Raw genomic sequence first — 22410 nt, 5'->3', positions numbered from 1 at the left:
AAATATGCTCCTTGCTTTGTTTTTGTTTTTGTTGTTGTTTTGATACTGGGGATTGAACCAAAGGGGGCACTTTACTACTGAGCTACATCTCAAGCCCTTTTTAAATTAAAAAAAAAAATTAAAAAAAAAAACATTCTTTTAGTTTTGAAAGAGGACCTGGCTTAGTTGCTAAGGCTGGCCTCAAACTTGCAAACCTCCTGCCTCAACTTCCTTCCTGCTTCAGCCTCCTGAGTTGCTGGGATTACAGGAGCATGCTATAGCACCAGGCTGGCTCCTTGATTTGTGTGAGTCTCTTCTTACACGGGTTCAATCCCCCGAGAGGACAGCAGCTCACCTATAGGTGGTGGCCATGGCCATCTTATTATCCTGGTAGTGTTCTCTCTTATGTCCATTTTGAGCCAAGATGCTGAGAGGCTCGCGATGGTGCTATCCCTGGCCAGCGGAGCTCCCTGCCTTGCAGACAGTGCCCATCCTGGGACTAGGGAGGGCACCGGAGGTAGACCCTGAGGTCTGTGCCTTATGTGCCTTAGGCTTGTGCATCAGGAAGGGGTCCTTGGGGATGGTGAGTCTGGACTGAATCCCAGGGCAAAAGAGGCAGGCTGGAGTGGGGAGTCGTGCCCTGGCAGCGTTGGGAACAGCACACCCAAGGCCTCTTTGGGTACCTGGAAGGGTGAGTGTGGATGGGGTGAGTTGAGGCCTGGATCTGAAGATTGGAGCCAGGCCTGGGATGTAGCCCGTGGGCTCCGCCCCAGACCCGCAACAAGCTCTTTAGCTTTTTTCTTCAGGTGTTATTTGAGCCATATTTCTGACTCCAGGTTTGGGTTCAACTAAGGACTGGGTATTTTACTGATGTGGGCCTCTGGAGCCTCTGGCTTTCCGAGGAGGAAAAGACTGAGGCCTGGGAGAGGTAGTGAGTCCTGAGTCTCCAGAGGGAGCATCCTCAACTAGAAAAGATCCAAACATTTCCAGGAAGGCACATGGGGACAGGGGCAGGGCTGGACTGCAATTCCGGAGGCTGCCTGTCAGGGCTGGGGCCAGGGCCAGGTGACACCTGCTGCTGAATTACTGGTGGACAGCGTTCTGCACCAGCTCTGCCCCATGCAGGTCTGTTTCTGTGTTTCAGAACCCAGGATGACACAAAGAGGGCGTGACACTGCTGGGCTCGGAGAACAAGTTGCAAGGGTCATTGGGCACCTGCGATTTGCTCCTCCCTGTGGGGCTGGCCATTAACTTAAATGGGCAAGGAGACTCCCTTTGCTTTTGGATCTGAGTGGTCCTGCCAGCTATGGGGACCCCTGGCTGCGTGTTCACACCACTGGATGGGGAGTGGGCATAGGAGGACACAGTCTTTGTTGTGTGGATGGAGGATTGGGAGCACCAGTGGGTTGATGATTCTGATTAGAGTTTCCAGGGAGTCCTGTGGCTGCAGGAGTTTTGCTGGGACTTCAGGACCAGAAGGGGGATGGGGTGACAGGAGAGTCTTTGCCAGTCCAGCTCCATTTTCGAACAGCTGTGACTGCTTTCTTTGGACCCTTTGCTTAACTCGCCCTCTCCATGAGGCTCCTGCCAAGATGCCTGAGCCCTGGGCGAGCCTGGGCCCGTCACTGGGCCCTGGGGACCAAAGTGGCACTGAGAGGCCTGAGCCATGAAAGGTCCCTTGTGGGGACCCCTGCTTTCCATTTAGCCAGCCTCCTGCAGCTCCCCTCTTCCTCTGGCCCAAGGTGTCATCAGCTGTCTTATTCTACGTTGTCTAGTTGATGGATAACTGTCTAAGGGGACAGACACTGGTGATAGGGAGGATGGGTGTGCTGATCTGGATTCAGGACCACTGGCAGGTGGTAGGAGAAAGAGGAAAAAAGAAGATTCAGGAATTATTAAGAGAAAGAGGAAGAAGATGATTCAGGGGCATGTTGGGGAGAATTAAGAAGCTTTAACCTTCAGAGAAACCAGGGAATTTGCCCTGCAGTCCTGGGCACATCGCCTGTCCTCTCTGTTTCATCCTCTGAGAGTGGTTTGGTGGGAGTTCTTGCTCCTGGGGTTTGTTTGAGGGTGAAGCACCTGGCTAGCAGCCTGCTCACTGGTGGGGGCTGATGCTCTGCTCTGCCCCAGGGAGATCTTGGGAAAGCCCTTAACATCCCACAGGCGCACACCGTTGTGGCTTTTGTGTTTTGTCTGTGCTATGGCAGGTCTCTTGAAATTGAACTGCAGTGTCCTTAATTTTTTTTTTTTTCCCTGCATAAGCTGAAGAAGCTAAATTGGGAGGTGCTGGCTGACTTCACCTTAAAAGGGAGGAAGTCAGAGCTCCTCTGAGCTAGACCCTGATTGAAGGGGGTAGGGATGGAGGACACATGGTTCCAGGTCAGGCTGCATGTTGAAGGGCCAGAGGAGGGTCTCAGAGTCATGCATTCATTCATTGGAGGAGCCTGATGTGTACCAGAAGAACTTGAACTTGAGATACTTGAGTTGGGCCCTGGCCACAGAGCCCCAGTGTGCCCATCTGGGGACTGGGAAGCCTGCAGTCAGGTGAGCTCTGGCTCCCGCTGGGTCTGGTTGGTTCAGGAGGGCAGGACTACCTTAGCATCTTCATTGAATTTGGTAAATTACTAAGAGCCATCACATCTACCACCTGCCATTTGTATCTCTCTGTCCTGTGAGGTCACCCTACAGAAATACAGTCCCCTTGGGCAGATGAGGACACTGAAGCTCAGGGGAATCCTGGCATTTCCTCCCTTTTGAAACTCAGAGTGGCCTTTCTCACTAGCTTGTTATCCCTCTCCTGGAGTGAGATGGTGGGGGAGGGCAGGAGGATGATTATTGAAGAGCAAATGTGTTTTCAAATGAAAATCAGGGGACTGAAGGTGGGGGTACACCCTTGGTTACCCAGGAGGCTGGCACATCAGAAGAGAAGTTGATAAGAGAGAGCTGGACCTCTCACTGTTGGGTATTTCCACGTGGCCCCTGGGATTCCCTCAGCTATTTCAGGATGAAGGCAGGGTGCAGGGGACCTGGGAGCCTGCAGGAATCAAGGTGCCTGAGAGGTTCGGGGCTGGATCTGAATGAAGCTGGTCTGACTCTGTGCTCCCCAGATCCTCAGGGTGTCAGGGGGAGCTAGGTCAGATGCCATATCTCCTACCTCCCTCGAAGAAAGGACTGGGGGAACCTGGGGGAATTTAGGAGCTTGGGAAGCAATTCAAGGCCAAGTGAATAGCCAGGTGTATGAGCTGAATCTTGTTCTAAATGGAGAATCAGAATCCACAATTAATTGGATGCATTTGCTAAACCTGGGACAGGACCCAAATATTGTTCTTTTTTTTTCTGAAATATGTCCCTTCTTCCCTCCAAGGACCCAGTGAAGCAGTATGTCCTGGGAGTGGGCCTGGCTGAGCTGGAACATCACCTGCTTCTCCAAGTGAACCAGCCTGGCCCTACCTTACTGGTTGAATGGTCAGCAGGCCTGGAGAAGGCCACAGCTAAGGCGTGCTCTTGTTCTATCCTGAGGACTTAGGGGGCAGTGCTGCCCCAGCTCTGGTGGCCAGGTGGGGGTTGCTCCCGGGCTGGCTTGGGGTGGACTGCAGAAGCTTTGCGGAGAAGTGGGTGTAGGTTCGGGGCCCTGCCGGGAGAGCTGAGTCAGCGTGTGGGAAACTGCTCAGGAGTGAGGACGGAGCTGCTGCACTGGCGGGTCACCCTGCCTGCTGTGCCACTCTGACCGGAGAGGAGAGGCCACCCCCGCAATCTGCAGCAGCTCTCTTTCACTCTGTGCGCAGAGTTGCTGCCTTAGCATTGCGGATGTCTGGAGCTGCAAAGGCCTCAGGCAGGCAGCTGAGACCCTGGGATTCTGTTCCACCCCGTTCCTATTACTTGGGCCAGTTAGTAAACCTTTCTGGCTTCTCTTCACTCTTCTATAAAATGGGGTAACACTCCTGCCTGCTGAACCCCAGCCCTCAAGGAGGAAGATGAGCTCTGTTGTGCATTTATATTGCTGGCTCTGGGCACAGAGCAGACTCACAGCACATAGTGAATTGGAGTGTGAGACTCCGGGGGATGAGGGATGGATGGGAAAGGCTTTGCAAAGTATGGCAAGGTGGGAAGAGTTCTCACTTTTGAGTCTCAGAGGCTCAGGTTCAAATCCCAGTTCTGCTTTCCTAAGTCCTTTGACCTTGGGCAAGTTATTCATCCCCTCCTAGCCCCAGTTTTCCTGTTGGTGGAATGGGTTTATCATTGAGGATTAAATGGGAGAATGTGGGTCTCCATTTCCTACTGAGGCCACTGAAGGTCAAAGTGCTAGGACCTTAGGCTGGTGTGAGGGTGTTAGGCCACACCGTGTCTTGTGCATGTGAACTCTTGGGGCATCATTCTTGAGACCAGGCCTTGGGCCACCAGTGCCCCACTTGGGATCTAGATGACCTGAGGGCCATCAGAGGGAGTAAGGAAGGGAAGGGTATGGTCTGTTGAGGACCTTGTAGGTGCTAGGCCCCAGCTGCACTGTGGAACTCCAGCCCTCTCAGTCCTTGCATGGAATGGCCAGGGATCTGCAGATCTCCAACCTAGCTTTGGATCTCAACCCCTGCTCCTTCCTTCCTGTGATTGGCTGCTCTGGCTGGCAGATCAAGGCCCTTTTGCTGGAGAGCAGCGTTTCCTCTTGTGAAGAGGGCCTTATGGGAGGGGACAGTTAGGGATGAGACCAGGGCTGCAGGCACAGTGGGGGTGCTGATCTTGGCTATGCTTTCTGGGAACCTCTGCCCTCTCTCTACCTCTCTGATCTCACTGCCACATCCCTCCTCCTATAGCCTTTGGAGGAGGCCTGGCTTGTTGAGCAGAGGGACGGGGTCACACACCTTCTCAGACAGTCAGAGACTTTCATGCTCTGGAGGCTGGTGACCTGCCTAAGGCTGTGGGTTAGTGACAGTTCCCTGGCTGCCCCCTGCAATTGTTCCCCTGAGCTGGTGAGAAGCCTCGAGGGTGGTGAAGACATTTAATTAGCAACACTGCCTCATGCTGGGTAGCAGGTTGGGCAGTGGTCAGCCTCTCTGAGCTCTTCTGCTCCTTTTACTTCTGCGTGGTGTTAGCAGGACCTGGATTATGGCCCAGAGAGGATTGGTACCTGTTAAGTCACGCAGCCTGTCAGAGTGGGGTTGGGAGGTCCCTCTCCTTCCCTTTCCTGTCCTGCTCCTGTCCAGCTGTGTACAGACCTCCTGCATCTGGAGGAGGTGATGGACAGTGCCTTCCCTGGCCCCTTCACCCACCTAAGCCTCCCCTAGCCCACCATGTTCTCTAAGGCCATTCCCTTTTGCCAGCACAAGAATAATAGGTATGGGATCAGCAGAGGAACACCTGGAAAAGTCCCATCTATGTCCCTGAATATTCATTCCATCTGCCAGAGAATAGGGGCAACTCCAGGGCTAAGGCTGGGGCCATGGGCAGGGCCAGGGCCAGGGCCAAAGCTGTGAGCAGGGGCAGTGGCATGGGCAGGGGCAGGACCAAGGCCAGAGGAAGGGTTAAGGCCATGGAGGCCCAAGGCTGGGGGCAGGGCTCAGGGCAGGGGCAGGGTGGGGGGCGTGTGACTCCTTCTGCCTGTTAGAGTTCCCTCTTGATTCTCCTCCCCATTGCCCTCACTCCTTCCTTCTGTGTCCATTCTCAACTCTCCTGCGACCTCCTCTACTGGCTTCTTGGGGGAAAACATGGTGGAATGACCCTGTGCCAGGATAGGGCCCCTCTCACCGGCTCTGGACTCTGAACCTGCCAGCCTCACCTTGGCTCCATCTCTGTAATGCAGGGGTCCCTCTCTGTGGTGCCTTGGGTGCCGGGTACGGTGGATAGTCTAGGTCTGAGGCAGGAGGCTCTTAGCATAGACCCAGGCTCTGGGGAAGCCCCAGGCTTTGGGAGTGTTATGAGGCTGCAGTGAGGGTGGTCTCCCCCCTGCTGTGCTGCACTTTGAATTTTCATGGTGGGCAGGACTAATGGGAGCTATTTAAAACCAACTCTGGGCATTCACTCCACTGAATAACAAAAATAACAATGGTGTCCAAAATAATATTGATGTGTTTGAAGTAAACACATATCTTATCTCTCTTAGTTACCGTTTAGTAGTTTTTGTGTCACAGATTTGGAAACTGAGGACCCTGATTAATTAGTGAATAACCTGGGTGCAGGTCTAGATGGAGTTTCTCAGGCAGGAACAGCTGAGGGCATTCAGAGGGATGAGTGAGTCTTGGGTCTGGAGGAAGTGTTATGAAGGTCCAGCAGGGCCTGGCGTCTTTAGGGAGGCAGGATGGTGGGGCTGCTCATGGCACCAAGGCTCGTTGCCCACCCACCCACCCACTCAGACCTTTACTTGGCCCGGGGGGCGCTGCCAGGCCCTTTCCCTGCTCTCCTGGGCTCCCCGGCTCCTTCCCTCCCCAGCATGGGCTGCTCCTCACTGAGTCGGGTAAGCAGGTGCTGAGGGGCAGGTGGGAGGCGGATGGGCCGGAGGGGCAGATCCCAGCACTGTTTATGGCCAGCATCCTGGCCTGTGCTGAGAATAGCACCACACTCTGTGGGGGCACAGGTGGGGCGGCTATGCTGACATCTCAGGACAGATGGGCCGAGGGCTGCGGCCAAGGGTGTGGTGCGTGCCTATGGAGACACCCTGTCCTCAGTGGGCCCCACCCAGCATGAAAGAAGAGGCCAGAGAGGCTCCCTGTGTCACTCACACTCTGCTGCTGAGTCCTCGCTTGCCAGTTTTTGGGCTTGGCACTGGGGGGGTGCAATGCTGAGGCCCAGCCAGGGTTTCTGGTAGTTGCTGCTGTGGGTCCCACAGGGACACTACTTTGATTTGCTGTTTGGTTGATTTTGATGGGGCTTTGTACCACTTTACCCTTTTGACCAAGGGGACCAGGGTAAAGTGATGGGGGATTGCAGGTGTCTGCAGAGCTGTGGGTGGAGGAGGCTGCTGAAGGGCTTGGTCCCAGAGGCTGTGGGGTGGGATGAATTTTGTTTTCCCAGAGGAATGCTGAGCCCTAGTGAGTCATGGGGCAGGTGTATACAGGGGTGGCAGGCACCCAGACAGGCATGTGTAGGCTGGGTGAGGGGGGAACTGGGCAGGGTGGGGACTTGGTGGATTAGGTTGTCCAAGGTTTCTGGCCTGGGTGGATGAATCTCAGGTCAAGATAGGGGTAAAAGCACAAAAAAGGAAAACCAGTCACCATGCTGTAGTGTACTATCTTGTCTATACAGTCGCAACTCACTTTTAAAACCCCCTTGGAGGGATTTCTTGGCTTTACTGATGAGGTTCAATGGCTCAGAGGGGTGAAGTTACTGCCCAAATTTGCACAGCATGGGCCTGCACTTTGCAGCCATTGCCTGCACTTCTTGTCCACTCACCCAAAAGGGCACTCTGCTGGCTGTCCAGACTAGTTACTCTAAGCTGGTCACTGCTCTGAGTGAGTCACCCTGGTGGGAAGGACTGAAGAAAGGAATGGTCAGGGAATGGGGAGTGGTCAGGCCCAATGGTGGGGAGGCTCTGTGGGCCCTGGCCATTGCATATCCATCTCTTCTTCTCCAGGTCCTGCTGGATTTTTGTTCAGAGATGTGCATCCTTCTTACCATGTCCCCTCCGTAGTGTGGGCTCCAGGGTGGGGACCTTGCCTGGGTCTCTACAGAACAGGATCAGGCACACTGTGGCCTCAGAGCACATTTGCAGTTTCTAGCCACACAGCCCAGGGGCCTAGGGGCCAAGTTCTGAGCCAGAAGAGAGGACTTACTGTTGGGGAGTGGGTTGCTGGGTCCGGGCTATGAGGGGCGAAATATGATGGGGCAGCTTGACCCACTCCCAGAGGTTGGTGAGAAAGGGCTAGGCTGGCTGGGTGCTTGATTAGGGGTCTAGGTGGCACTGGCCCTTCCAGGAACCCTGCTACCCACTGGTGGACACCTGGTTCTGCCGATGACTGGGCATGGGCTGGGCCTGGTGGATGGTCATGGAGCGAGTCACCACCAAACCCTGGGCCCAACACTGCCTGGGCACTGCAGCTTCTCCATCTCTCCTTTAGCTGGCACCTCCCTCTTGGCTGACTGGCTCACCCTAGGCCCATGTGGCAGATGGTAAGGGGTGGCAGGCCAGAGCCACGGGCTTGGGAGCCCATGGGCCACGTGCAAATTCTAGCTCATTTCTGAACTAACCATTGAGCCTTGGTTTCCCCATTGTGGACCACCTCCTCCTTTTAGATTTTGAGAACTCTTTTGCTCTTGCTGAGGGCTCCCTGACTCTCCCTAGCCCAGCCTGGCTTTCCTCTGGAGTCTGGGTGGCCCCACCCTGGCTGCTTGGCAGTAGGCTTATCTCTAAACTGGCTGGAATTTCAGGCACCCTGGGAGGGGTAAAGGAAGAGAGAGGTGGGGGGCTTCCTGGTCCCCCAGGGTCAACTGGACACCTTTCCCTGGGTCTGAGTGTCCCTTGCCACTGAAGAGGGAAACGTGGGGGAGGGGACCTGCCTTTTCCTCCCCCAATCCCCTCCCCCCTCATTCTTTCTCAGGGGGTGTCGGCTGTTAGACACCACTGCCCCCCACCAGCTGGGAAGGCAGCTGGCCTCCTTGCACTTTGGGTTTTAACCAGCAAGTCACAGTAAAAGTTATTGTTGTGGGGCTGACATAGGTGGCCAAGTTTTTATTCAGTCAATTAAGGACAGAAGAAGGAAAACCAAACATTGGTTTTTCCTCTCACCAGTGTTTCACTAAGGAAAGGGAAAAATCACTCAAAAGAGGAGGGTGGTGGTCATTCTGGAGTGATAGCCTTCCTGGAGAGGCCAGTTGGCTTCCTTAGTCAGCTGTTGTGACCAGAGGCCTACAGAAAAGTGTTGATGAATCTTTGTGGTCTGGTGTCAGGGGACAGTGACTTCCAAAGCACAAGGACTTGTTCAAAAGACAGATCAGATCACCATGTGGGTGGGAGATAGGCTGTGAGCTTTCCGGGCAGGGGCCACCCAGCCTCATTTGGCCAGGAGGAACCTGGACTGTGTGTGTGTGTGTGTGTGTGTGTGTGTGTGTGTGTGTGTGTGGTATATCATTGCAAAACTTTGTATTCTAATCCACAATCTGTGTTGCTTATTTCTCAAAAGTGTTTTCTTTACCAGTTAAATCCTTGGAATTTGGCAAGATGGTGCGTGAATCTTGGGCAGTAAATGCCACACGGGCTGCCTGCTACTCTAGGTGCCTGTGTCCCCCAGCTTGAGAATCACAAGTGGAGTTTGGGCTGTAGAATTGGACAGGTTTGAGTCCTGCCTGGCTCTCCTACTGACTATTGGCCTGGGCTTTAGTTTCTTTATCTATAAAATGGGGTCAACAGTCACCACCTGAGGGAGACCCAGTGATATGAGCTCAACTGTGAGAGGGGTGTTAATTGGATCAGGTGTTAATTGGACCAGAAGGGGGTTTGGACCAGAGACTCCCTAAAGGTCCTGCCTTGCAGCGTGAGCTTTGTGGGGCTCGGGGGGAGGGTCAGTGCCTTCAGCTGGGATCTACATGGCAGGCGCATGGCCCAGAGATGGAATCTGATGGGGAAAGGGTTCCCTTTGGAACATTTTCCCTCAGGGGAAAGACAGTGAGATGATGACCTGTCCCCAAGCCAGCTCCTCCTGCCACCACTTCCCTGTCAGTGTGGGGAAATAGGTCCCTGGGATGGGGACGCAGAGATTTGCAGGGGAGAGAACTAAGGCCAGGACCCGCATCCATCTCTTGGGGCAGACTGCATGTGTTGTGTGTCGGGAAGCTGAGAGGGGAGGAGCCACACAGGGAAGGACCCTCCATTCTCTCTGAGAGGTGCTTAGCTCTTCTCAGGCCGTAGACCAGCTAGGACTCAATGTTGATTTCCCTTCCTCTAGTTCTTTCTCCAGCTCTCTTGCCTCATTTGGGGTTCTTCTTCCCCTGTTCCCACCCTCAGCCTCTTGCCTGACTCCATGTCTTCTTCATGATTCCTGCTGTGCCTCCAGAGGTGGGCAGGGACTTCTGCCAGGGAGGGTGTGTCACGTGTATGAGCACCACCTCCCGTCTGGGGGAGCTTGCACTGCTTGGGGGTCTGATGGCTGGAGTGCATTTTTGCCTCCTGGGGATGGAACGCTGCCCTTGGCTTTTTGCCCAGGGCCAGTGTCTCAGTGCTTATCTTTCTTAAAAAGTCACTGTACCTTTGGAAGGTAGAAGGCAAAGTCAGAGGCATGGCCAGCCAGCCCTGTGCTACAGAAGTCTAAGGGCTTGTTTTTGTTTTTAATCGCCTGAAGTCTCTACTCTGTTCTGGATTTGATTTCTGGGATGACCTCCTAGTGGCCCTGGGCCCTGCTTCCTGGGCTTCATTTCCCTTTTGTGACCACAGCGGCAGGGCTAAGGGACCCCACAGCCTGCTGCTCTCCATCAGAAGTTGTGCCCTCATCCTATTCCCTCTCCCTTTGGTTACCCTCTCCTTCCAACTTGGACCTACACTTCAGACCTAAACCTTGAGTATTAGAATTTCCAGCCTCTGGGCTAAGTGTTGCCATTCTGAAGGGGCAGAGCACCTGACACCCCGCTGTGTGAGTTCCCTAAGCTCTGAAGAGGGAGAGGCAGAGCTTTTCTGGGCTAGATGAGACATGGAAGCTCTCCCATGAGTGGTCCCACAGCCTGAGGACAAGAGTGACATCAGTGAAGAGGGCCCAGTCCTGGCCAGGTTACCTCAGCATCTGTTCCTATTTCCTCCTCCATAAAATGGGACTGCCATATGCCCACTTGCTACTGAAAGGAAGGGGAAGATGGGAGGTCCTGGCTGGAAGAGATCCAGACTACAGTATAGTCCCAAGAGTGTCCTGCAAGGTCACCTGACCACCCTGAACCAGAGCTTCCTGGAGCTCCACCATGCTCAGTCTCTGACTGCAGCAGCCTGTGGGCACTGTGGCGTTGGCCCAAGCACAGTGATGGGCCCAGAGGGTGGCTGCAGGGGCCCTGGGTCTGTCTTACTCCCCACAGAAAGACAAATCTGAGCAGCATTTGCTTATGGGCACCACAAAGCCACAGGGTCCTGGCTCTGCTCCCGTTTTTCAGTGTGGCTGAATTCTTTAGTGTCTTTGCCTTTCTTTTCTTATCTCTAAAGTGGGGTTAACAATCTGTAGTTCAAGGAATGGTGTGAAGACTAAATGCCTAGGAGCAAAGACCCCCCAGTAGCAAGGAGCATACCTGCCCACCAGACAGAGTCAGGACTCCTTGAAGGATTAGCTGGTTCTAGGGCTGAGGCAGGGATGGGACAGGCTGAGCCTGGAGCACCTTATAGTGCCAGAAGGAAGTACAGGAAGATGAATGGGGACGTGTCCAGAGGCTCCCACTGGCTATCTTTGGGATATTTGAGCATCAAAAAGAATAATGATGGAAATAGATTTATAACATATAGAATAATGCAAAGCCAAGATATGTGTTTTTTTTTTAATATTTACTTATTTATTAGTTATTGGCGGACACAACATCTTTGTTTGTATGTGGTGCTGGAGGATCGAACCCGGGCCGCACGCATGCCAGGTGAGCGCCGCTACCGCTTGAGCCACATCCCCAGCCCCAAGATATGTGTTTGTATATCTTGGCTTTGCAAAGATATACAAACGCAAAGAGGGGAGGGTAGTAAAGATATGACTTTACTTTATCTTTACTACCCTCCCCTCAAAGGCAAGATTGAGGGAAGCTCCTTTTTAGAGAATGTTAGGGCACGAGGTAGAGTCTGGGTGACAGTGGAGTTCCTTGAAGGTGACAGTGCGATACATCTCAGTGTTTGATGTGCATTCAGTGCACCAGGGGGTCTTGCTGAAGTGGAAATCAACTCAGCAGACCTGGGGTGGAGGTTGAAATTCTCTCTCTCTACCAGGCTCTCAGGTGATGTGATACAGCTGGGGACCTCACTTTGAATAGCAAAGTGATTGTCAGTCTATGTGCATTCACATGGTGACAGTGACTGTGACTAGCAGATGACTAGTTGTCAAGAGAAAAATTATCTCTCACATCTGTAATCCTAGCAACTCAGAAGCCTGAGGCAGGAGGATTACGAGTTTGAGGCTAGCCTCAGCAATTTAGTGAGACCTAAGCAATTTAGTGAGACCCTGTCTCAAAATAAAAAATAAAGAGAAATGAGGGTGTATCTCAGTGGTTAAGCACCCCTGGATTCAATTCCTAGCACTCCCTCCACATGAAAAAAAAAAAGGAAAAAAAAGTTATAGTTATTCTTGCTCCAGGAAATCTGGCAAACGTGAGTCAAACCACAGGGTCAAGTTTAGCATACCAGGTAGGGGCCATTCTGTGGTAATGCAGTTGGAAGAGGTCAATGTCACCTCTGTAGTACTCTTGCCAAAAATATGTTCAACCTCAGCAGAATAACAGGAAAATACTCAAATGAATCCAGAGTTTTGGATTCTCCAAAGGGCTGGTTTGTACTTTAAAAAAATTGTCAAAATCATAAAAAAATAAGTGAGAAATAGGTGTGTGGGAAAATATTCTGAATTAAAGGATCCAACAAACAAGGCAATGTGTGAACTGTGCTTGGATCGCACATTGGAAAGTGAACAAGCCATCTAGAGGTGAGGGACATTTTGGGGTTTAAGTAGGAATATTTGAATATGGACTATATATAGTCCATGTATGTATATCTATATGTATATAATATTATTAAATAGGTGTTAAGCATATTGGGGGTGCTTGTGCCATTACAGATATATAGAAAATTCTTTAAAATTTTTTTTTTGGGGTACCAGGGATTGAACTCAGGGACACTTGGCCACTGAGCACATCCCCAGCCCTATTTTGTATATCATTTAAAGACAGAGTCTCACTGAGTTGTTTAGTGCCTTGCTTTTAATTGAGGCTGGTTTTGATCTTAGGATCCTCCTGCCTCAGCCTCCTGAGCTGCTGGGATTACAGGTGGGCACCATTGCTCCTGGCTAGAAAATACTCTTAAGATCTGTGCTGAAGTATTTAGTGGTGAAGTCTTTTGGGGTGAAGGGTCATGGTTCTGCAGGTTGTTTTAGGTTGGTTGGGCAAATGTAAAAGGGACCAAACTGTTTTTATATGGAGAGATAAAAGCAAATGTGGTCAAATGGTAGCAATTGGTTGGTGGGCCAACAAGAAGGGTAGATGACAGTATGTTGCACTATTTCAATTTTTTTTGAGGTTTATCTTTTCAAAATAAAAAGTTTGATGGGCATATGAAATGTGGTAGTAAATGGTGGCTTTGAACTCTTTTCTGACCCCTTTGCCCTCCTGCGGCTGTTGTTGGAGGCTGGATTACTGGAGGCCACCCAGACCCTCCACCTGGCAGTGTGGGAGTGGGCTTAGGCCACTCCAGTGTCTGAGTAGATCATGGGGATTAGGAGGAGTCGCTTGTCCCTCTGGGGAGGTGCCAGCTGCAGTCAGGAGTGTGCTTGGGAACAAGGGAACCTTGTGTGTTGTGTTTGAGAGATGGCCTTGGAGGGGGTTTGGGAGGCTGAGGGGCCTGGTGACAGGTGGGACCCTGCAGGATTGTCCTCAGGAGAGGGCCAACTCTGCCCTCCCCAGTTTTGTGGGCTCAGCAGTGAGAGTCCTCTCAGGGCAGGAGAAGAGAGGAGGGAAGGCCTTGTATCCTTTCTCTGCCTGGGTGCCCACCCACAGAGACCCTGCCTCGTTGCAAGCTTGTCTTTTGATGTCCCCAGCATCTCCAGGCATGTCCCTCAAGGCCTCCGAGCTTGTGGTGGTGAAGACCTGCAGCTGGTGGCCCTCCCCTGTCTTCCTGGAAGTCCCCTTGAGCATTAGGGCAGAAGGACAAGGGCCCTGTTCAGTCAGCTGCAGCTCCTAGCGTGGCAGACCTGAGCTAGGTGTGGGACTGGGGGTGGGAGAGATTCAGAAGAGAAAGGCCCAGGGTGTCAGGGAGACAGCCTGAAACCAAAAGGCCCTGGACAGGTAGGCAGACCACTGATTGCCTTTAGCTTGATTCTGGGGATCCCCTCTCCCTTTTGCCTTGGAGAACTGTTTGCCCAGAGGCAGGCTGGGAAAACTGCGCCTTCTCTGGGGCCTTCTGCTTGCCTCGCTGCCTGGGGAGCTTTGGTGTGAACTGCAGGGGCGTGAGGGTGTATATCCTGTCACTGTGGTCCCTGACCGCAGGCTCTGCTGGGAGGAAGAAGTTCGGAGAAGACACCCTGCCCCCCGGCTGGGCTCACTCTTCAACACCACCTTTCTGAGGCTGCAGCTGAGCCAGTGCTGGGAGGAGATAATGAAGAAGGTGAAGGCCAGATGCCTCTTCTGGGGTCTCAGCAATGTGGTGGTGGGTGAAAGGGACAGGGATGTGCATATGGGTGTTTGTGTGGTGGGGTGTGGGGAGCATTAACTGGGGGTGGTCTCGGCCTCATCTCTGCCTCTTGCTGCAGGTGGGAGGGGGGTGCCTGGAACCCAAGGCTCAGCCAGGAGAGGTCACACGACTGCTCATTGAGCAGTGCCCTCCCTTGCCTTCCCTGTCTGTACCCACCTGTCATGTGTCACAGGAGGTGAGGGGGAAGTGCTTGGTGTCTTGAAGTTCATGCAGGGGTGGGGGAGGTCAGAAGTGATGAGCAGCCTGTGGGGGCTTCCTCTCTCTCTGAGTTTGGTGGCCTGCACTGACATGTATCCTTGAAACTCACTCCTATGTTCAGGGCTGTTTAGGGGCTTGGCTGGACTCCCCCTATCAACAGGAGAGACTGGCCCTGAGCTCTTGTTCCTGTCCTAGGCTGTGACAAGGGCCACAATGCGGGGATGGCAGGGCCTCCTCCCTTTTCTGAAGTACATGGGACCCTCTTGCCAAGCCCTCATGGGCTCTGGCACCAGGAGGCACAGTGCCCTGTTGTGTCTGGGAACCTCCTAGCCTCCCAGGAGAGAGGCTGAGCCGTGTGGGTGTTTGCAAAAGGCGGTTCTGGAGCCAGCCACGTGGCAGCCTATTGTCCAGCACTTCAGCTCCACTCATGCCTGGCCTCCGGCTGAGGATGTGGTGAGAGGAAGCTTTGATATGAAGTGACACTGAGTGGCACTGATAAGGCTTCCTGAACTAAACACTGGTTCTTCCCGGCCCTTCCTCCCTCCCTCTCTCCCTCTGTTAGCTAGGGGTGTCTAGCCGGGCTTCTTCTGTCACATGAACAAAGGCTCTTCTTTGTTTATTACAAAGTGAGGCACCTATGGTTAAGTGCAGGACAAATGTAAATGATGCTGGTGGTCTGGGGCCTGCCCCACTCCCTCAGCCTCCGTGTAACCTTGAGGAGGCTGTGAACAGGCCTGTGTCACCTGGCCCTCCTCCTCTTTCAGCTCATTCTCATCCTTCCAAACCCAGCTCGGTTGTCCTATATTCCCTGAGTCCTGCTAGGCGAGGCCCATCCTGGACACTTACTACCTGCCCTGTTCCCCCCCACCCCCGGTCCATCTGTGAGCTGGGCACAGGGAGTGCCCACTCTTGATGTGTTAAATGGATGGGATGTGGACCCTGTCAGAGTAGAGGGTGGTGTGTGTGTGTGTGTGTGTGTGTGTGTGTGTGTGTAGTTTGTGCGCATGTGTGTGCATGTGCATGACTCACAGGTGAGTCTCCTGATGGAAGGTACTGGTAGGGATGGAGAGAGCAACCTTGTATCCCTGGGATGCAGACAGATACCGAGGTGACCGAGCAGTATTTAGGTGTCCTGGGTGTAAGGGCTGGTCAGAAAGGCCTCCTCTTCTGGTGGCTAGGGTGTGGCAGGGCTCCCACTCATGGAAGGAAGAATTAGAAGCTGCATTGAGAAAGGTGGTGGGGAATTGTCCCTGACCTGGGACAGGCAGTGTCCAGTGGTCCCCCCCACCCCCACCCAGGCACTGGAAACTTCTTGAAGATGGGGCCTTGTGCCCTCGTCTCTTGTCTCCAAGAAGGGGTGAGTGCAGGGAGGGCTGAACAGGGCTGCTTCTCTGGGCCTTGGCTGTGCTGCATGTTAGGTTTCAAAGTTCCGCACTTTGGGGGCTGAGTGCCTTCTGTCTAAAACACAGGAGGAGACTGAGTCTGAGAGAGGGGTATTTTGTTCACAGTCACATGGGTGCTCTTGAAGTTCCTGGCTCAATGTGCCAAAAACCAGTGAAAATATCTTGTGTGTCTGTCCTGTGTCTAGCCTTTGTGGAAGCTGAAGACCCAGAGATAATGGGGATGCTGTCCCTGACCACTAGCTGTTCATGTAGGCAGGGCAGAGGCATGAGATGGACACTCAGGCACATCACCCGGCAAAAAAGAAAGTGGGTGCAGGCCCACAGTGGCTCAGAGTATTTTTGGGGATGAGAGAAGTCAGGGACCATTTCACAGAGGAACCTTGTCATCTGAGCAGGGTTTTAAAGGGTGCGTAGGAGTTGAACGTGTGCACATCTAGGGTGTGTGGGTGATCTTGGGTTGCAGTCTGTCTGGACCTGGTGTGAGGGATGGGGATCTTAGACCCAGCTTCCAGTGGTGTGAGGCTGCCCTGCGGGCATTTAAGGGACTTGGTGTTTTTGAGTATTGTGGGGTAGGCCCTGCCAGGGGTTTTACAGACATGATCCTTGCAATCTGGGAGGTGAGTGTGGATAGTTTCTTGATTTTGCAGATGAGGCACTTGAGTGCTGATTTTTTTGGCTCATGGAGGTTTTGCTTTGATTTTCTCCTCTCACCCCAGGGTCAGTCCCTGGCACCCAGCTGCGTTTGCCCAGCTATGTCCTGTAGCACCCTCATATCCACCCCTGCCCTCCTGTCCGCTGTTCTCATCCTCTCTCCATCCTCGGTGACCTGTGGAGGCTTTGAGAGGTTTGACTATTGTCTGTGATGTGCCTCATCTCTTCAGTCTCCCCTGTCTGATCTCTGCCCTGGCTACCACAGCCCCACATGCTTCCCTCTGTCTCCGACTGGGATGCTGCTCCAGCAGAGATTCCCAAGGTGGGCAGAGAGAGATGGCCAGTGCCCAGTGAGAGCACTGGCTTCCTAGGTTGGGCCAGGGAAGATGTAGCAGGGCAGTGACCACCTTGCAAAGTCCGGTCAAGGTGGGTCAGGTGCTGGCTGGGCCCTGGGTGGGCAAAGTTGGCATTCCAGGAAGTGTGGTCCACCTTGGTACCTTCAAAGGGAAGACGTGCCAGAGGACATGGTGCATGGTGATCCGCTGGCCTTGGACAGCTGCTGGGCTGGCCCCCTGTCCTAGGGCTCCCTGTCCTTCTTGCCTCTTTATTTTTCCTCCCCTGCTATTATATCTTTCTCCCTCTCAGTGAGCTCTGGGGTTGGAGGAAGCATGGCCATGGGAGGGAGGGAAGTATGGGAGAACCTGATCCAGTTCCTGCCTTTTCCCAAATCCTTCCTGTCTCCTGGCCTTGGGTCTCCCTCTTTGTCCTAACCTTCCCACCTTACCTCTGGCCTCTGCTTCTTCTCCCAGATGTAGCCAAAGAGGAACAACTGTAAATGACCGGGGTGGGGGTGGGGGTGGGGGGAGTTGGCCTCTGAGGTTTCCAGCTGAAGTAGAGCATGTGGTCGTGTGTATGTGTGAATGTACAGGTGTGAGAGTGTGTGTGTGACCGTAAGGACAGGGGTGGGCCGGCATTGCCTGTGGGTTATGAAGGAGGAAGCAGTGTGGCTGGAGCAGGTCACTCCTAACAGTCCGTTCAGATTGGGCGCTAATTCCAAGTCACCTCAGACTCGACCTGGCCACCTCTGTCTGGGATGCTTACCTGCCAGCTCAGGGCTCTCTGTGCTCCCTGTGGTGGTCATGGCCCTTGAGCCCAGGCAGTGGACTCATGTGGAGATGTGGGGCTGCCCCGCTCCTGCTTAGCTCCCTTGCCAGCTGCCAGGTCGGGGTGGAGCTCCCAGGGAGGAAGTGTGTGATGAGCAACACCTGGCCACTCACTCTGTTTCTGAAGCCTCCCTCCTGGTGTTATCCCTCCAGCAAGCCTGTCCAAGGCTCTTGGCTGATGGTGGAGCCTGGATGGAGGGTGGGGAGGCTGTAAGGCCCAAGGGACTGTCTTCCTATCTTCATCCATTCTGTGTTGCTATAACAGAAAACTCCAGCTGGATGATTTATAAAGAGAATGTCTTGGTCAGCTTTCCATTATCCTAAGAAATATCTGAGATAATCTACTTAAAAAAGAGGAAAGTTTAATTTGGGTCATAGTTTTGAAGATTTCAAGCTGTGGTCACTTGAACTGTTGCTTTTGTGTCTACAGCAAGATGGCACATCATTGTGGTGTAGCAATCTGCTGGACTTGTGGCAGCAGGGAGGCAAAGAGAGAGAACAGGAGGGGCCAGGGTCCCAATACCCCTTTCAAGGGCAGTGACTTCCAACAAGGCCCCACCTTGTTAAAGTTCCACTGCCTCCCAACAGTGTACTGGCTGGGGACCAAGCCTTGAACAAGGGCCTTGGGGCATACTATTTAAATCATAGTAGAAAAGAAACTTATTTTTTATACTTCTGGAGACAGGGAGGTCCGAGATTGATTGAAGGTCTCCTGGGGAGACCTTCTTGGCAATCATAAGATGGCAGAAGATATCACATGACAAGAGAGTGTGCATGAGAGGAACCAAGTAGCTTTTATGGTTGGCTCTCTGTATCCACAGGTTCTGCTCCAACCAATTGTGGATTGAAAACATTTGGGGAAAAAAATTCCAGAGTTCCAACAAGCAAAACTTGAATTTGCCACACATTGATGGAATCCATATGAATGAAGCAATGTGTGGGTGCTCCCTCCTGTATCTGCCCACCATTCCAGAGACTCTGTCTCTCCAGCTCCTTGAGCATCGTTTGCCTCTTGTCTTGTGCCTTGTTCTTGTACCGGGTAGCTAGGCCCACAGTGGTTGTGTCTGTATCGAACGCATGCAGACTATTTTTCTTGTCATTATTTCCTATACAACACAGTAGAACAACTTCTTACATAGCATTTGCATTGTATTGTGTTCTCTAAGTAAACTAGAGCTGGCTTAAAGTCTGTGGGATGACGTGTGTAGGTTATGTGCAAATACCAGGCCGTTATTCTATAACCTACTTGAACATCCACAGATTTTGTTATCCCAGGATATCAGCAATATAACAAAACCAGACTCCCGAAAACTAACCCATTCTCTTGATAATGACATTAATGCCTTCATGAGGTTCTGCCCTTACCTACCATTAGGCCCCATCTTCCAACATCGCTGCATTGAGGATTAAGCTTCCAGCACAGGAACTACGAGGGACAGGTTCAGCTCATAGCAGCTGGGAGATCTCTTGATGGTCCCAGTGCCTGGGCTGGGTGATATGGTCCGCAGGCCCCCGCATTCTCATCTATGGTCTTGGCACATCAGCACCCTTGTTTTGGCTATTCTGCTTCTCATAACACTCTTCTCTCTCTGTCTCGGCAGGTCCTTCAGAAACTGGGGAAGGCAGATGAGACCAAGGATGAGCAGTTTGAACAGTGCGTCCAGAATTTCAACAAGCAGCTGGTGAGTTTAGTGACCCTTGGCCTTGGGGAGCTCATGGGAATTGAACTGCGGCTTCCATGTGGAAAATGGCAAGGACCAGATCTGTGGAGTAAGAGGGATTGGAGGGGGATCGGTGTGGGTTGGTGGTGTCACCAAAGACCTGGAGGAGAGGGCACTGGCTGGGAACACTGGAAAAGAAGAGGGTCAGGGGATACTTTAGAGAGAGTGATGTGGGAAGGGGAGGGTAGGTGGGAGCGGGCACTGGCTGGTGGCCAGACTCTGGAAGAGCTTGCATGCCAAGGCAAGTGGGAGCTACAGAAGCTTCATGCCAGGGGAGTGGCATCTGCAGGATTTAGTGTGGGGGCAGAGCCAGCTGGATTTGATTTGGGCATCTGCTGAGCATGATGGGTGCTGGGCTGAGTAACAGGCTCCAGGCTGGGTTCTGTGGATGATGGTGGATGCCTACAAACAACCCCAGGTGGCCTGTACGAATAGTTACCTTGTGTAGATGGAGCAGCTGAGGTTCTAGAAGTGAGGTGATTCATTCAAGGCCAACCAGTTTGGGAAGTGGATGCAGACCCCTACTTATCTGCTTATAAAACCTGGAGGGGGTTTCCAGGGCATCCTTACCAAGGACCATTCCAGGTTAGAGGCCAGTGACCGAAAAAGGTTTCATCACACTTGGCAGTATGGGGCAGTGGTTAGATATGAGGGAGGACTCCCCTACTGAAGGGAAAACCCTGAATATCCTGACTAGGCTGTCCTTGAAACTCCCTGCTGGAGATTTGCTAAGTCCAGAAAAAGGGGGAGTGAGATGAGCCTGTCAATTCTTCTTTCCCTGGGGAAGAACAAGGTAGCAGGAAGGGAGGGAGATCTGGGCCATGACTTTATGACTTCAGAAGGGCAGATAGAGATCTACGGGACAGATAGAGGTGGTGGCCAGTGGAATGGGACTGGGCATTGGGAGTGAGGTCAGGATCTAAGCTCTGCTAAGAGTGGGGTTGGGTGGGCACAGACTCTTGATACTTCTTGTCCATGGCTGTGGTCTTTGATGGTTCCTATCAAAGCCTCTGTAACTGGAATGAAGCCCAGGGGAAGGGGTCTCCTTTGGAGACTACTGACAGCTCACTGACTAAGGGCTAGGAGCATTCCAGAGTGACAGAGAACAGCTGGGAGAGGGCTGGGAGCTTTCTGGGAGAGGGCCAAGGAGCATACTGGGAGAGGGCCAGGGAGCATGCTGGGAAAGGGGCCTGGAGCATGCTGGGAGAGGGCCAGGGATCATGCTGAGAAGGGGGCATGGAGCATGCTGGGAGAGGGGGCCTTCAGCGTGCTGGGAGAGGGCCAGGGAGCATGGCTGGGAGAGGGGGCCTGGAGCATGCTGGGAGAAGGCCAGGGATCATGCTGAGAAGGGGGCATGGAGCATGCTGGGAGAGGGGGCCTTCAGTGTGCTGGGAGAGGGCTAGGGAGCATGGCTGGGAGAGGGGGCCTGGAGCATGCTGGGAGAAGGCCAGGAAGCATGCTGGGAGAGGGCCAGAAAGCATGCTGGGAAAGGGATTCTGGAGCATGCTGGGAGAGGGGGCCAGGGAGCATACTGGGAGAGGGCCTGGGAGCATGCTGGGAGAGGGGTTCTGGAGCATGCTGGGAGAGAGCTGATAGCATTCTGGGAGAGGACTAGGGAGCAAGCTAGGTGAGGCCTCAGAGCCAAGCTTCCCTGGTCTATCAGAAAGGCTGAGCCCAAGAGGCTCCCAGAGCAGGGATGCGAGCCATCATATCTGCTTGTCCCCCAGACCAGAAATTACAGGTGTTTTAAGACCCTCGTGGATCCCATAACAGGCCACATCTACTGTGTTAAGTTTCCTCAAATAAAATAAAGGCTTGAACAAGAAATCTAAAGCCTCAGTTCTGATTCAGTCTCTTGGAAGCTCCAGATATGTCCCCTTCTTAGCTGTTTTCCTCAGTTTGTGGGCAGCTCGGAAGTCCTTCTAGGGATTGCTGCTACTTGGATACTTACTATGGGCCACGAGATGTTATGTCTTTTGTAGACATTTCCTTGCAGCCCTTGAAATGGGCGCCAATATTCTCTTCATTTTGCAAATGTAGCACTTGAAACTCAGAGAGGTTAAGCAAACTTTCTCAGGCCCATACTACTGGTTTGGGGACTTGGGGATTTCAATCCAGACCCTGGACCCTTGAATTTACTCTTGAGTTTCTTCTCTGGAGCCGACCCCCAGTCCTGAATGCAGGTGGCTGGGTTGGTGGGAAAGCTGTAGCCCCAGAGAGGGCATGGTAGCGTCTCCCCAGAGCAGGCTGGACTGTTTGGTGGAGGTGAGGAAAGAAAGCATAGATGTGGAAGCTGAGGTTCCCGTGGCCTAGCTCTAGAGCTGAAGCCACAGCATTGCTCTCCCTACTCCTCCCTTAGAGTGACCCCTTTTGAGTCCCTGGTCCTGGACAAATAACCACTCGCTGATCTTGGGCAGAGGTACTGGGTAGAGATGCCAGGGCTAAAGATAGCCAGTGCTGGTGGCTTCCTGGCTGTAGGCTTAGAGTGGTCACCTGAGCTGGTGCTTTTGTCTGCCCCAGGTTTGGTGGGGTGACTGACTTATCCGGGGCCGGGGGGTGATAGTGGTGGTGGACAGTTTTGAAGTCTCATTCAAGTGTTGGGGTAACCCTCCTGTGGTAGTCAGCTTTTTTGTTGCTCCGACCAAAATACCTGACAAGAACAACTAGAGGAAAGATTTATTGTTTGCTCACGGTTTCAGAGAGTTCAGTCCGTGGCCGGCTGGCTCCATTGCTTTGGGTTTGAAGTGAGGCAGAATATCATGGCAGAAGGGTGTGGTGGAGGAAGGTGCTCAGATCATGGCAGCTGGGAAGCAGAAAGAGAGAAAGACAGGAAGGAACCAAGGATAAGATAGAGTCACCAAGGCACACCCCCAGTGACCTGCTTCCTTCAGCCAGCTGCTGTAGGTTGAAGATACTGTTCTGCCGTATTATGTTTTCTCATGTTTCCCGCCACAGTCTGTTTAGCT

At 52.9% G+C, this 22410-nt stretch overlaps 1 protein-coding gene across 9 annotated transcripts in view; it reads left to right on the top strand.

The window, feature by feature from the left end:
• The window catches only part of BIN1 (bridging integrator 1), a 56656-nt gene that overhangs the window by 8982 nt on the left and 25264 nt on the right, over nucleotides 1–22410 (top strand). For all 9 annotated transcript variants that reach the window (XM_081261200.1, XM_081261202.1, XM_081261205.1 and 6 more), the window contains exon 2: nucleotides 19325–19405. In XM_081261200.1, coding sequence (XP_081117326.1) covers nucleotides 19325–19405 — 81 coding nt within the window. The remainder of the gene's footprint in view (nucleotides 1–19324; nucleotides 19406–22410) is intronic.

This window comes from Spermophilus citellus (genome assembly GCF_964194105.1).
Source record: "Spermophilus citellus genome assembly, chromosome: 11".
Taxonomy (NCBI): domain Eukaryota; kingdom Metazoa; phylum Chordata; class Mammalia; order Rodentia; family Sciuridae; genus Spermophilus; species Spermophilus citellus.
The sequence above is the reverse complement of the archived record's forward strand: the minus strand, read 5'-3'. Positions and strand labels throughout refer to the sequence as shown.